The sequence below is a fragment of the Aspergillus fischeri genome, genomic scaffold, assembly GCF_000149645.3.
Source record: "Aspergillus fischeri NRRL 181 1099437636261 genomic scaffold, whole genome shotgun sequence".
NCBI lineage: Eukaryota > Fungi > Ascomycota > Eurotiomycetes > Eurotiales > Aspergillaceae > Aspergillus > Aspergillus fischeri.
In genome coordinates this window covers 397147-411996 of record NW_001509765.1, presented here as the reverse complement: position 1 = coordinate 411996, position 14850 = coordinate 397147, and the positions used below count along the sequence as shown (strand labels likewise).

General features: G+C 51.3%; 8 protein-coding genes across 8 annotated transcripts; 4 read left to right on the top strand and 4 right to left on the bottom strand.

Moving 5' to 3' along the window:
- Positions 1-10: 10 nt before the first annotated feature.
- Positions 11-1524, bottom strand: NFIA_029800 (SNG1 family protein; the record flags this gene model as incomplete). Its single annotated transcript, XM_001262444.1, has 3 exons — positions 11-159; positions 210-1292; positions 1368-1524. The coding sequence occupies 3 exons, from the start codon at positions 1522-1524 to the stop codon at positions 11-13; spliced, it is 1389 nt and encodes a 462-aa protein (XP_001262445.1).
- Positions 1525-3234: 1710 nt separating this feature from the next.
- Positions 3235-4490, bottom strand: erg6 (sterol 24-C-methyltransferase; the record flags this gene model as incomplete). Its single annotated transcript, XM_001262443.1, has 3 exons — positions 3235-4129; positions 4186-4220; positions 4287-4490. The coding sequence occupies 3 exons, from the start codon at positions 4488-4490 to the stop codon at positions 3235-3237; spliced, it is 1134 nt and encodes a 377-aa protein (XP_001262444.1).
- Positions 4491-5377: 887 nt separating this feature from the next.
- On the top strand, positions 5378-6582 carry slt11 (Pre-mRNA-splicing factor ECM2; the record flags this gene model as incomplete). Its single annotated transcript, XM_001262442.1, has 2 exons — positions 5378-5518; positions 5572-6582. 2 exons carry the CDS (start codon positions 5378-5380, stop codon positions 6580-6582), a joined length of 1152 nt encoding a protein of 383 aa, XP_001262443.1.
- Positions 6583-6841: 259 nt separating this feature from the next.
- Positions 6842-7328, bottom strand: NFIA_029770 (LYR motif-containing protein; the record flags this gene model as incomplete). The annotated part of the gene is made up of 3 exons (XM_001262441.1): positions 6842-6936; positions 7024-7200; positions 7253-7328. 3 exons carry the CDS (start codon positions 7326-7328, stop codon positions 6842-6844), a joined length of 348 nt encoding a protein of 115 aa, XP_001262442.1.
- A 421-nt stretch (positions 7329-7749) lies between these two features.
- On the top strand, positions 7750-9206 carry NFIA_029760 (putative ribosome associated DnaJ chaperone Zuotin; the record flags this gene model as incomplete). Its single annotated transcript, XM_001262440.1, has 3 exons — positions 7750-7899; positions 7963-8103; positions 8157-9206. 3 exons carry the CDS (start codon positions 7750-7752, stop codon positions 9204-9206), a joined length of 1341 nt encoding a protein of 446 aa, XP_001262441.1.
- Positions 9207-10353: 1147 nt separating this feature from the next.
- On the top strand, positions 10354-11660 carry NFIA_029750 (putative acid phosphatase; the record flags this gene model as incomplete). Its single annotated transcript, XM_001262439.1, has 2 exons — positions 10354-10545; positions 10608-11660. 2 exons carry the CDS (start codon positions 10354-10356, stop codon positions 11658-11660), a joined length of 1245 nt encoding a protein of 414 aa, XP_001262440.1.
- A 413-nt stretch (positions 11661-12073) lies between these two features.
- On the top strand, positions 12074-13784 carry NFIA_029740 (Zn(II)2Cys6 transcription factor; the record flags this gene model as incomplete). Its single annotated transcript, XM_001262438.1, has 2 exons — positions 12074-12910; positions 12957-13784. 2 exons carry the CDS (start codon positions 12074-12076, stop codon positions 13782-13784), a joined length of 1665 nt encoding a protein of 554 aa, XP_001262439.1.
- Positions 13785-13876: 92 nt separating this feature from the next.
- On the bottom strand, positions 13877-14826 carry NFIA_029730 (oxidoreductase, short-chain dehydrogenase/reductase family; the record flags this gene model as incomplete). Its single annotated transcript, XM_001262437.1, has 3 exons — positions 13877-14117; positions 14166-14708; positions 14777-14826. 3 exons carry the CDS (start codon positions 14824-14826, stop codon positions 13877-13879), a joined length of 834 nt encoding a protein of 277 aa, XP_001262438.1.
- Between the last annotated feature and the right edge of the window lie 24 nt (positions 14827-14850).

The following is a 14850-nucleotide window of genomic DNA, read 5'->3' as shown; positions in this document are numbered from 1 at the left end:
TGGGTGAGGATTACAATCCTCGCTTCATCTTCCAGCGCATGATGAATGCGGCAAATGGGTATAGTAGGATGGACAATCCGATCCACGCAAACAGAATGCCAAAGTCGAGTCCAATCCGGGAATGCGTGCCGAAGAGAATAGTCCGGAGCGCCTCGACAACTGCACGGGTTAGACAGCCGCCAAGGCAATTCGAAGGATGGAAGACTTACTGCGATGCAAAGGCCAGGCATAACCCCAAGCGAAGAATCCAGGGGCCAGATCCAACGCATAAAAGCCAGTGGCGACGTTGGTAATGACCCAGAAAATGAGAAAGAGTGCACTGTAGGGAAATCCGAGGATCATCCCCATGTTCTCGCAGGGTAGTCCGAGCGCAGTCATGCCAACCCAATTCAGCATCCAGAATACCACGAACGATCCATGTCCATAGGCGTTGGCATCGTCCGCAGGCAACGTATCCGGCGCTGGACTATCGGTGAACGGGATCTGGAAGGCCAGCGACACAAAGGAATAAAACAGCGACAGGAAAAAGTAGGCCAGGATGCTTGAACACAGCCGCCAGATGAGCCACTGCACGTTTTTCAGAGGCGGGTGGTCCCCCTTGATGAACTGCATATGAATGGGCATGAGGAATGGAGTGTTGAAAAAGGCGATAATGATCAGGTAAATCAAACCGATGGTCACGGACGGCGTCGCAGCAGCCGGGCCAAACGGTCGCAGGTCAACTTTGTAGAAACCAATCGCCGGATTGACAGCTTGCGGCACCCGGGAGATGTCCATAGACTCTTTTGTGAGAGTCTGAATCCACCTGGGGCCAAACTCGGCAAAAACTTCCAACTGGAACCAGGACAAGGCCGGTTCGATGTAGTTGAAATATGTGGCCTGGTCACGCGCGCTGATGACTATAAATTGAGCAGCGCCATTGGGATCGTACGACGAGTGGCCGTTGGTCACGGCTTCGTATAGGAGAGTAGTAGCATTAGGGTTGACAATGATTGCGGCATATGCATGTTCATCATAGACCCCTTGCCGGACCGCCCAAGGATCATAGTTGAAGTCTGCCGGCGATCTGATTTCATAACCCACGTGTTCTGTATCCGACTTGATAAGCCGATTCGCGACATCTGTCACGGCTGGCCCAACGATGGGCGTGATGCTCTCATTCCTGTATGGTTCCACCTGGTTATCGAAATCGACCACCCAGACGGTCAAAGTGTGCAGTCTGTCTTCCGTCCGGAATTGGACGGCCCAGTAGAGCGAAAGAATGCCGAGAATAAAAACACACAACCCAAATACTAGTGAGATTCGAACGTCTTAGTGTATATTCAATAGTTTCGGGATGATGATAAAGTGTTCCTGAAACGACTCACCCGTCCGACCCCAGAGGTATATGATTCGCTTGCGGGTCTCTTGTAACGCTGGATCCCAAAAGCCGACCGAGGCGGCAGCGGTGGAGGAGGGCTTAGTCTCCCGGAGAGTCTCGGTCGATTCGGTGCCGTTACCTCCAGATTTGTTGTCTTCGATCATGGTTATGAGGTGATTGTCTCAAAGACATGGATAATTGAAAGATATTAATTGTAAGAGTTCAAGGAAAGGACAGAGATATTAATACTGCCGCAAACATGATGTGCAGCGACCGGCATCCGATGGAAAGTCAATGATGGGGTTGCTGGCTGAGAACGGCACATGGCCTTTGCACTTGGCATAATTCCCCACTGCGGATGTCCAAGCACTGGGCCCCGTTCTCCGTCGTTAATTCCGGCTAACTTTGTTTCTTACTTTGCTGGCACAGGAACATACCTTCTCATCTCAGAAACTGCGGAATTATAAAGTCGGTTCTCAATCTCGCTGTTCGTTCGAAGTACGACATTACCATTGCCCTCTCACTTTGGTGATCTGTTCAGTCTCGTCATAACCCCCGTGGCCATATTTCGCCGGGGATTATGATCATGAACCCAATTCAGGTCAATCGCAAATCAGATCGATTACAACGCCTGATGAGATGAAGCGGTGTATGACGCAGCTGCTGTAACTTTGATCTCATAATCCTGCTTCGATTACCGAGGGATATCCGAGATGTGCCATGGATCATTCTTAAGACCAATGCAACCTCAGTGTAGCCTCATCATACTTCTGTATATATGTTCGGCCTGAATGACAGCTTCATCTTTGATTTCTAGTACAACGATGCTGCCATAGAAGGTATCATCACTAGTCAGTTAACCATCATCCTTAGTTCAGCAGAGACCAAGAGATGTGGGGACATCCTTAGACTGTTAACTTCGAGAATCCTCTCACATAAGCATGGCTGATCGACGGCTAAATCATGCAGGGTGCATTCAAGTTTTGAATCATGTTGTGTACCCAGAAGAATAAGCAACCATTAAATGGCATCTAGTCTAAGCAGACTGAAATAGGCTGTAGAAAGACCATCATATTACAGTAGCCTCAATAGGTGAACTATGTCCTCTGAACAATTATCGTACTTTCTTACAACAACTTGTATCTGATTATTAGGTTTAATCGGCTTCGGGCTACAGGAGCATGAAGATATATTATCGTTCGGCTTCTAGTCTCAGAGTTCGTAAGGTATCCTTGCATATATTTCAGCTAACCCACGTATTTGATCCCCCTTGCTGCTACTCTGTAGATTGCCTAAAATGGGTGTTCTTACCGTTGATGCTAGAAGCTGATAATAAATCAAATCATGTTTCAACCGTGTACATGTTATACTTTAGATTCGAGCTGAAATCCTAGTAGAAATCTTGTTTATCAGAGTGATTGTCATATGTAAGGTAGCTACGGAGTGGTTTGAAGGAATATTTATATATTCTGTCGCTACTAGTGAAAGTTGTCGGCTACAAAAAGGTATTATCAGCAGGGAAAACAAGTATAAAGTATAAGTATGCTTTTAATTATTCCCAATTACGGGCCAATTACATAGGCAGGTTTCATGTTAAGTCTAGCGTACAATGAACAAAGGAAAACAGAAATCATTACCATCAGCGCATACCCAGCAGTGAAACATACACCTTCTGCGAAGATGGGCTGGACATAAAACAAGGACAACATAGCACCCCAACAGCGGAATGCAGTAGTAAAATAGAAAGAGAATTGAGAAGAAAGAGGTAAAAGTAAGGACAAAAGAATTAAAAAGGTCAGACAGCCACGTCTATAAGTTTAGGATGCAGGCACAGGGCAGATGTTTGTACAGGCAATTCGTGTAAAAGAGACTCGTTACTCGGGCTTGCGTCCGACCATCAAATACATGGGCGTGAAGAGCTTCTTCTCACCACCAGCGACCAGACAGTCACCGGCAATGGCGAGACTGTCGGCGGTCTTCTGGGTGCCCTTAGGGAAGAGACCAATAGTCTCCATAGCTCCGCAGAACCGATGGGCGAGACCGCGACCCCACCATGTCATACGGGCAATGGTGAAGAAATCCCAAGGCGAGGTCATGTGCCTGAATGATCCCGCAAGAGGGTAGTACCACGGAATGGCATCGGGGCGATCGGCGAGATCCTCGTTGTGCAGCAGCTCGAAGCCGGCGTTCTTAAAGGCAGTAAGACCTTCCGAGACCTTGACCATGTTGGAAATACCATCACCCAGTTCGATACCCAGACGGATCTTGCGATGCTCCGGGTTGTCGTTGTCGTACGCGTCCGTCATGAGCCATTCGTAGACACCGAAAACTCCACCGGGCTTCAACACACGGAAGATTTCCTTGTAGACACCCTCGAGATCAGGAGCGTGGACGGTGGCCTCGATAGCGTAAACGGCATCGAACGAGTTGTCGGGGAACTTCATCTGCATAAAGTCGCCCTTGACAAAGCTGAGCTTATGGCTCAATCCCTCGCGCTCAGCATACCGAGTCGCACGCTCAATCTGGTAGTCGTTGTTGTTCAGTCCAACCACGTTGGCATCGGTGAATTTGACAATCTCGCGGGCAGGACCGCCGACACCACAGCCGACGTCCAGCACCTTCATACCCTCCTTGATGCCCATCTGGTGAGCCAGGTAGTGTTCATGACGGGCAATGGCTTGGTAGAACGGTTCGCCTTGGGCGAAGCGGCAGAAGTGGAATGAAGTACCCCATCCATACTCGTAAAGATCCGTGGCCAGGTTGTAGTAGCTGCAGCAACGTTAGAATAGTCCAATGGCTCCGAAGATCAGGTATTTAGGACGTACTGTCGGGTCAATGTGGCATACTCGGCACGGCGGGCCTATAAGAAGCAACAATTAGGCTAGAATTCTAAAATACCAGACGGTAACAAAGACGCATTACTTACCGCGCGAGTCTCCTCTGTCTCGTCTTCAGCGGACTTGTTGTCCCAATGCTTGAAGTACTCGTCTACAGCGGCCTTCTGAGCAGCGGAGTCCTTGCCACGAAGAGCAGCAAAGCCACCCCGAGACTGGGCAGACTTTCCGTGCATTGCACGATTGAACTCGGCATCGCGCGAGTGATTCTCCTGTTCCAAAGTAGCGGGGGCCATGGCGATAGCAAGTGGACTTTTGGATCTGGTAAGGGTGGAAAAGGGGTGGATCACAGATCAGAGATGAACTTGTGCAGAAAAGAAGAGAATCGAAACAATGGCCCAAGTGGGAAGATTGAAGGTAAATATATCCACAGATCACAATCCTGAAGCAACAGAACCGGCAGGCAGAAGGGAAAAAAGAAGGGGGAATGTGAATGTGATTATTGCCAGCGAGACAAAAATCCCAGATCGATCAAATAAAGGAGGCGGAAATGCGAGTCCTGACAGAAGCCTCAGGCCAATCACGATGGCGGTACCTGACCAGTCGGCCAAAACAGGTAGGCACTAAACCCAAAAAGGCTGTCTGGGGATGTGCCCGGAGAAAGTGGTGCTCCGAGAGTGGCTGTGAAGTGGACCAAGGCCATGCCGAGAAGGGTCTGGCCTCGAGCATCAGGGTAGATCTAAGGGATTCGATCCGTCGTGTTGCGTATTGCGGATAGCGTATCCTTCGTATTTGCGTATCCGTCGCGATGAATTCGCTTGCATTCAGCGTACCCTTACTTCCGAGATGTTTCGACTTCAATCTACAGAAGTCCAAGATGTGCCCACTGCGGTACCTTCGAGATGTCAGATGCTTCTAATAATGTCCGATTTCGATTGTTGGACAAGTCTCCCTGACTCGGTCGATTCATTGGCAGGAAGTCACATGACCATGCCTCTTATGTAATATACCTAGCCACTGTCAGCCACAGAATAATGAGCAAACTTGAAGACTATCGATAAACGTTGCTCTCTGCTGTCCATTGCTTCGACGCATATTCTTTCAGTCGACTGCGACTGCAGCTTATCGCTGATCTATCACTAAACTGACAAGGGCAATTTATCTTGCTCCTATATAATCAAATATGCCTCCGCCTCAGATTAAACAAGATCTAAACCGGTCGGGCTGGGAGTCCACTGACTTCCCTTCCGTCTGCGAGAACTGTCTTCCCGACAATCCTTACGTTCAGATGCTCAAGGAGGATTATGGTGCTGAATGTAAAATTGTGAGTTGCACATTCTGTTCTGTTTATGTGAATATCCACTAACTATGATGTAGTGTACACGTCCCTTTACCATATTTCGCTGGAAAGCAGACCGAACGGCACGTACCAAGCGAACCACCATCTGCCTCACTTGCGCGCGCCTGAAGAATTGCTGCCAGTGTTGTATGCTTGATCTATCGTTTGGTCTCCCGATCGTTGTCCGTGATGCCGCCTTGAAGATGGTTGCTCCCGGCCCAGAGAGCTCAATCAATCGTGAATACTACGCGCAGGAACACGAGAAAGAGATCGAAGAAGGTCGCGGGGCGGTCGAAGCGTACGAGAAGACAGATGAGAAGGCGCGCGAGCTGCTGCGAAGACTGGCAAACAGTGAACCGTACTACAGAAAGCCTCGGCAGCAACTGGAAGGTCCATCTGATGATTCGACTGAGGCACAACCCACCGACGCTCCAGTCGTACAGAGCCGCTATGGGAACGGACCCGGGCCTATTCGGACAAGCGAGAGTAGAAGAGGAACATCACTGCCTGGCCGAGGTCGTGGCAATATGCGCGGTGGTCGCGCTGGCCGTCCGTTTCCTGGCACCGCTCAGATCCCTCCATCTCCCGAAGATTACCTGCCTCCTGCGGACCCGAATATCACATCCCTTTTTGTGACCGGTGTGGAGGACGACCTTCCGGAACACACACTCCGAACATTCTTCACACAGTTCGGTCAACTCCGGTCTTTGATCTGTTCACACCGCGCTCATTGTGCTTTCATCAACTTTGCGACTCGAGAGGGCGCAGAAGCAGCTGCACAGCATTGCAAGGGCAAGGCCGTTATTCAGGGATGCCCCCTGCGGGTGCGGTGGGGTAAGCCCAAGCCTCTGGACAACATGGACAGGGAGGAGCGGATGAAGAATGCTCGTGAGGGTCGCATGACGGCCCAGGCACAAAAGGATGGAGGTTCAGGACAGAGAGCTATCACAGCTGCGGGTGAGCCTACGACGGAGAAGCCACAGAGCTTTCTTGTGGCACCACCCCCAGGTAGTGGGGATGTCCAGTACTCGAGCTTGTCGGGCGATTGAACCTTGTCTTTTTAATTTCGATTGTTGGGCTCATTTGTATCGCGACATGGTCAAAAGGCATTGTACATATGTTCAAGCGGGCGTTGTTTGCTATGCATTCTAATTTTCGAGAAAAATACCCCAAGAGACGCCAGGAGGTGAGGAAAGCATGGGTATACTATAATACAAATTGCAAATGCAAGTTTTCTGCTGTCATCCTTCCATCCCAAATATGATAGCACACTATCCAATCCCCGTAAGATGTTCGCTGCCGACTCAATCATGCGGAGCACGGCTTGTCAACCTTGACCTTCTTCCCCCCAACCCTGATCGAATCATTGTCTCCACGCTCGATATCGTCGTGAATGCGTAGCTCTATGCAACGTAGATGTTAGCACATGCAATGCAACTTAAATATCCCGCCACACAGCAACAATCGCATCAATCATAGGCAATACGCACCCCACTTGGCATTCTCGTCTTTACTATCCCTCACGCCCTGTACAATGTTGTGTCGTAGAATGGTGGCGACCTCTTTGGCATGGTTAATCTGCATTGGCGTGTCAATCCCCTCGCGGCGGTGTTCGTCAAACTGGCGACGGGCTTCCTGGCGAGCAGCGACCAGAACACGGAAATCGTCTGTGAGAATGGTTAGTTGGTGGATGCGAGCCACTGCAGCTGGATGACTGACCTTGGAAGGCGATGCGGGTAGCACGGAGGATCTGTCGGTAGGCGCTGCGCGCTGAGACTGCAGTTTGCGAGGCCATGATTTCTGTATCAGAGTGATCTGTGAAGTATTCCAGGTGTATTGGTTGTCTTTCTGACGGTGATGTGGCGCTCCGTATCACGTTCCGTTCTTCGGTCCGTTATTCGGATAATAGAGAAACGGTTCTCTTTCAAGGATACCAAGTATAAAAGTGTCAGATCTAGATTGAAAGTGTCCTGAATGTAAATCAAAAATGATATCGACGTCCTAGTCTTCGAACATTCTACCTTCGATCCATGACCTCCGAAACTCCCGCTTGTCCATTGGTCCAGGCGGGGGCGGGAAGTCGGGGCAGAAAAAATAAAATTGCCTTGCATTTTTCGTTGTTGTCGATCGTCAGTGGCACACAACTTTAGACCTCATCTCTCACCCTCTTCTTCCCTTTTCGAAGTTACGGACATTCTCCTCTTCGAATTATCACAATGGCTTCTCAAGTCATTAATGTTACTCTCCCAGCCCTTCCTCAGGGCTGGAGTGCCGAGAAGGATTTCACGGCCGTTGGTACTCTGTCTGCCACCACACAGAGAAACCTGGAGCCCGTCGGCCCTCACTTCTTGGCCCATGCTCGCAGAGTAAGCACCCTCATCTCGTTTCTGCAAGATTTTGTTTTGATCTGCAATCTAACAAGTTTACAGAAGCGCCACCACCGTACTTTCTCCGAGGACGAAAGAATCCAGGCTCAGCAGAACGTCAAGAAGACTGAGGATGATGACGACGACGAGATCTCCGAGCCTGAGGACCCCATGATGCTCTCCAGAGATGCTAAGGACTGGAAGGTTCGTTCAGTCATATTTCATCTCACTGTCAAGATTGGTATTGACCTCTACAGGCCCAAGATCACTACGCCGTTCTCGGTCTGTCCAAGTACCGCTGGCGTGCTACCCCCGAGCAGATCAAGCGCGCCCACCGCAAGAAGGTCCTCCGCCATCACCCCGACAAGAAGGCTGCCCTGGGAGACCGCGACGAGAACGACAACTTCTTCAAGTGTATCCAGAAGGCCCACGAGTTGCTGACTGACCCCGTCAAGCGTCGTCAGTTCGACTCCGTCGATGAGGCTGCTGATGTTGACCCCCCGTCCAAGAAGGAGGTTTCCAAGCGCGGTTTCTACAAGGCCTGGGGCCCTGTCTTCGAGGCCGAGGGCCGTTTCTCTAAGGTCCAGCCCGTCCCTCAGCTCGGTGACGAGAACAGCACCCAGGAGGAGGTCGAGACCTTCTACAATTTCTGGTACAACTTTGACAGCTGGCGTACATTTGAGTACCTGGATGAGGATGTTCCCGATGACAACGAGAACCGTGACCAGAAGCGTCACGTTGAGAAGAAGAACGCCAACGCCCGCCGCAAGCGCAAGACTGAGGATATTGCCCGTCTACGCCACCTTGTTGACGACTGCCTTGCTCAGGATGAGAGAATCAAGAAGTTCCGCCAGCAGGCTCGTGCCGGCAAGGACAAGAAACGTCTCGAGAAGGAGGCCGAGGCGAAGCGTCTGGCTGAGGAGAAGGAGAAGGCTCGTCTCGAGGAGGAGCAGCGCAAGAAGGAAGCCGAAGAGGCCGCCAAGGCCGAGCGTGAGAAGAACAAGAAGGCCAAGGAAGCCGCCAAGAACGCTGCTAAGAAGAACAAGCGTATTCTCAAGGGCTCTGTCAAGGATGTCAATTACTTTGCCGAGTCTGGCGAGCCTTCTCCCGCTCAGGTCGACTCTGTCCTGACTGACGTCGACGCCATCATGGCCAAGATCGATAGTGAGGAGCTCGCCGCTCTGGCCGAGCGCCTCACTACTGCTGGCAAGGACGCCGCCGCCGTCAAGGGCGTGTGGACCGAGGAGGTCAAGAGACTGGTCGACGCCGGCAAGCTCAAGGACGGCGAGGCCAAGTTTTTTGCTTAGATGATTGGCTCCATATAGACCGTGCTTTGTTTGAGTTTCCAGCGGATGAAAATGATTTACTGCATGGGGTGTAGATAGATCTGTCGCAAAATATGCAACGACTTGATGATAGAATCTAATTATCCACTTGATTTCGCCCATGTCCCTTAAACGTAGCGACTCAACGTTCAGCGCCTGTGGTCGGTTTCATGGAATTCTTGGACTACTTGACCGAAATGACATTTACAGTCTCATCAAACTCGCAAGGGCCACGGTATGCTAGGTTTCTTGTCAATCATGCCAGGTACGGTCGATCGAAGGAACTTTATCTGCGCTGTGGGGCATTTCAAATTTCGGACGGCATCGAGAACGATGAATCGACGATGCATAAGGGGCGAGGCTTCCAGGTTTACAACCCCCCAAGACACCAGTATTCTCCGTGCAAGAATATCATATCTCGCAGTGGGTAATATGTAGTAGGCAATTCGTCCGTCGTATTCCAAGCCAAAGCTAAACAGATGGCGACATAAGCGGCGCCAATCAAGACAAGAATTCCTCAGCAAAGCTTGGAAAGCTTGGAGTGTTGATTGCACAGTACAACCTCAACTTGATACCTATGTTTAGTGAACCTCGCTAAACTGCAAGTAGTCATTGGCACGAGAACTGCCGGTTTGAATGGTCAATGGACGGACGAAGGAACCGCTGGTTGATGCCAACTACAGCACGTGCTCTCCCGAGTGGGACTTTGTTCCTTGCTCCAACACTCCGTCTCCAAATCCCCAACTTCCACCCGTTATTAGCGTCACCTTGTATGTCCAGTCGCTGATAATGTGGCCGCAACGTGCAGCCATCCCGGGAGATTGTCATCGTCCAGAAATGGTAGCGAACGCACTGACGGCTTCGGGGGTACGAAAGAATTCTCGGAAATAACCACTTTTCTGGCGGAATGTCACCCTGCGAGTTCGGCCCTGCATATGGACCAATAACGTTCCTGAAGAATGCTACTGTCCATCTAGTTTGATCGGTTGACTTTGATGGACCTTGTGATCCGAGTACAGCTTTCATGGATATATAAAGATCTTGTTGGCCTCAGCTCAAGGTAATACAGCTAGCCTCAGCCGATCGAATTCAAATTCTTCTAGATCTCCCGCAGAGACAGTCGGGCACTATGTTCACTAAGAAGTCTCTCGTGACCCTCCTTGGAGGCCTGTCGGTCGCTCTGGCTCAGACTTCCTCTGAGCAGTATCCTTCTCTCGCGGAGATTGAAGCCGCTCAGGCTACTGTTCTGCCTTACTCACCTGTCTCTAACGTCAAGGGTCTTGCATTCAACCGCTTTGTCAACATCTGGTTGGAGAACACCGTATGTGACGCATTGCTGAACTCTAGTTGCCAGGAATTACACTAACCAGTTCGATATCGCAGGACTATGACAAAGCTGCCGCGGATGCGCACATGTCCGCCCTGGCCAAGAAGGGTCTTCTCCTGACCAACTTCTGGGCCGTCACTCACCCCTCGGAGCCCAATTACTGCGCTGCTGCCGGTGGCGATACCTTCGGCATGGACAACGATAACTTCAACCAGATCCCTGCAAACGTCTCTACCGTAGCCGACCTGTTCGACACCAAGAACATCGCCTGGGGAGAATATCAGGAGCACCTTCCCTACCCCGGCTACCAGGGTCTCCGGTACCCCGAGTCCGGCCCCAACGACTACGTACGCAAGCACAACCCTGCAATCCTGTTCGACTCTATCACTCAGGATGCCACCAGACTCCGTCAGATCAAAAACTTTACCAGCTTCTATGATGATCTGAAGAACCACCATCTGCCCCAGCACATGTTCATCACTCCCAACATGACCAACGATGCTCACGACACCAACATTACCTTTGCCGGTACCTGGTCCTGGAACTTCCTGTCTGAGCTGCTTGAGAACGATTACTTTACCAAGGACACTCTGATCCTCCTCACCTTTGATGAGAACTCGACTTACAAGCTTGGCAACAAGATCTACAGCATTCTCCTTGGTGGTGCTGTCCCCAAGCACCTGATCGGCAAGGAGGACAACACCTACTACAACCACTACTCCGTGATCGCTTCCCTGTCTGCCAACTGGGGTCTGCCCTCCCTTGGTCGCTGGGACTGCGGTGCCAACCTGCTCAGCTTTATTGCCGAGAAGACCGGCTATGTCAACTGGGAGGTCGATACCGGCAACCTCTACCTCAACCACAGCTACCCCGGCCCCCTCTCCACCAGCAGTCACACTCCCAACTGGCCCGTGCCCCTGACCAAGGGCTCATGCTCTGCCGGTCACGGTATTCTGAAGGCTGTCCACAAGACCTACAAGGACTTTGCTCCTACCTACAACTACACCAGCCCTGTCCCTTACGATGCGGCTAGCAAGACCAACGTTGGTGTCAAGTACACTCGCAAGCTGGTAAGTCTTCTCGATCAGTCAATGTCGCATGAGGACTAATGAACTTTACAGAAGAACGGCCACGTTGAGACTCACATCACCCAGTAAATATGTCTCAGAGAGCCGCCTTTAAGCCAGGCAGATGTATGTTTATAATAATCAGCTGTTAGAAACATCCCAGATGGTATTGTAGATATAACTATTCGGCCATAGTTAAGTTATTGGGCCGAAGTCTAGGAATAAAGGAACATATCAAAAATTATTCGGGTACTGAATCCTTGACCAGTTGGCGGGATCTCACCAGGCGACAGCCAGAATATGCCCCACATATTGCCCCATCTAGCACTAGCCCATCTCCCTACTCCGTATGCTTATCAGCAACAAGTCCCGTTTCCCCGCAAATTCCCCTTCTTCACTTCCAGACTCGACGCTAAAGTCGTCCTTTGGTTTTGCTCCCCACTTTCTAGGTCGTGATGCCGCTCAATAAACGCCCACGGACAGAGCCAATCGTTCGCGTTCGAACCGGCTGCTGGACCTGCAGACGCCGGAAGAAGAAATGTGATGAAAATCGGCCCGTCTGTGGTGGATGCACACGAAACAAACTCAGCTGTCACTGGCCTGCTCACGTATCATCAAGACCTGCTGAAAATGACAGGGGTGCGATGCCGGTGCAGACAGATCAGCACTCACGCGGAAGTGGTCAGATGGACGAGGAGAATATTGTCATCCAGCATGGCAGCCCACAGTCCGTTCGAAGCTCAATCTCACATGGTGCTTCTTCGCATTCGCCCTTCTCGGCTGCAGTTTCTCCAACCTCACCTGCGCAGTCAGTGTGCATGCCAACTGTACCTCCGACAGGGGCGATTGGACTGGAAGATCTCGACGCTGCGTCTCTAGTGCCCATGGGCTATTCTCACCCTCCTAGAAGCAACAGCCAGGGCTCAATCAAAGATGTATTGCCGCGTAGTCTGTCAATGCTACCTGGGTACAGTCCGGAGTCCTATCAGTTATTGAGTCATTACTTGGCCACCACTGCCGACTGCATGGCTAATGGATCGACTCCGGTGAACCCGTTTCTGGTCCAAATCGTTCCACTGGCGTTCACAAGTGACCTTCTGCTACAGCTGGTTCTGACGCAGAGTGCGGCTCACCGAGCATTTCGTTGCCGCAATGACTCGGATGAGGTGGCCCAGAGTCACTATACCAAAGCGCTCCAGCTGTTTCGCAAGGGTGTTACGGATTTTATTGATGGGAAGGAGTCGAATCCGCTTATGCTTACAGTTGGAGCTTTGTTGATGTGTTTCACCGAGGTGGGTTTTCATGAACGGTACGGAGGAAAATGACTGACGAGCTTAGACCGCCAGAGGAGACATGAATGGGACTATCTTTGACCACCTGTCGGCCGCGAATACATTGCTTATCCGCCTGCTTGCCCAGAGCGACACTGCGGTCCCGAAAGACCTCAAAAACTTTGTCATTGAGTACTATACGTACACTGCGACAGTGAGCATGATATCAATCGACGCGCGGGTCAGCCGTCAGCTCTTCCTGAACTTTGACCTAGAGCAGCGAGCGCGTCAGCTGTTAGAATCGGAATACATCGGTAATCTCTGCGGCTGCTGGCTTGAGCTGCTACTGATGATCCCGTGTATTTTTGACTTGGGACGGCAATGGATGATGGAAGATGGCCAGCCGGGTCTTCCGACTGCGGACGACATTGCCATGTTTGGCTCATTGCAAGCTCAAATCTTACGCTGGGCGCCTTATCCTTCGGTAACTCCCGAGGTATTCCTGGCAGGACGGATCTTCCAGCAAGCGATGCTGCTCTATCTATATACCTCGCTGAGTGCATTCTCACGGGCCGAGCAGGGAATATATCAAGGCCTTATTGATGCTGCAATCACAGACGCGATGTCTTACCTGCATCAACTTTCAGCTACTGCCCGTATCAACTCAGGACTCTGCTGGCCTATTGCTGTTGTGGGGTCATGTCTGTCTGACATGGACCAACAGAATTCTTTACGACAGCGCCTACACACCATGGTAAACACCTTTGGCCTCGGGAATATGCAACGGACGCTACTTTTGCTAGCACATATGTGGCAGGTGCCTCTGGAGCATGCCGGACCGTGGAATATCTGTCGGGCGATGCAGCAGCATCAAATCTGGATCTCGTTTGCGTAACGGGTAGCACGATATATTTTCAATTTGGCTAATCTACAGTCATCATTCATTGCATCAGCCGCCAATACAATCGGCAGATCCTGCATCCCTGCTTACGAGCCAAGGTTCTTAGGCGCTTCAGTGGCAGGACCCTCCGGAGTCACATAAGCCTTGGTTAAACCGCCGTCCACCACAAAGTCTGCGGCATTGACGAAGCTGCTTTCGTCGCTGGCCAGGAAGATGACAGCATGAGCCTGCTCGATCGCCTCACCGAACCGGCCGGTGGGAAAATGGACCTCACGCCTGAATCGCTTCTCCTTGTCGTCTCCAAGCCAATCCTGCAGAAGCGGGGTGCTGATGTCGTTAGCTTTTACCCACGATCAGGGGAACTGAATGACATACTTGAGAGGGGCCGGGCACAGCGAGTTAAAACGGAATCCCTCACGAGCGTGGACAATGGCCAGTTCACGCGTCATGGCCAGAACAGCACCCTTGCTGGCGGTGTACGCAAGCTGAGGCGTAGCCGCGCCAACCAGGGCAACCATACTAGCTGTGTTGATGATACTGCCCTTCTTCTTGCCGTGTCTGCGCAAGCTCTTGACCGCGTGTTTCGACCCGTACCACACCCCCTTGACATTGATATTCATCGTCAAATCCCAGATATCCTCCGGTGTCTCCTCCGAATCTCCATCCTTGGGATGCATGATCCCCGCGTTGTTGAACATGACATCCAGACCGCCCCAGGTATCGAGATGTGCCACCGCAGCTTCTACCTCGGACTCCTTGGATACGTCGACGACGCGGTATTCCACCCGGCCGTCGTGCTGTGGCACCACCTCGTGAACCTTGGCAATGGCCCTTTCGAGGCCTGCCGCAGAGATATCGGTCATAAGGACGGAGGCGCCCTCGCGGAGCATGAGGATCGTAGTTTCAAGCCCGATACCACTATCCATGTCAGCCGTCCTCTTCCTCCTTGATCTAGAAAGCAAAGATAAGGAACATGATGAACATACCCGGCGGCGCCGGTCACGACGGCGTTCTTTCCAGCGAGTCTTCCAACCATTGTATCTGATCAATAGCGTTTGTA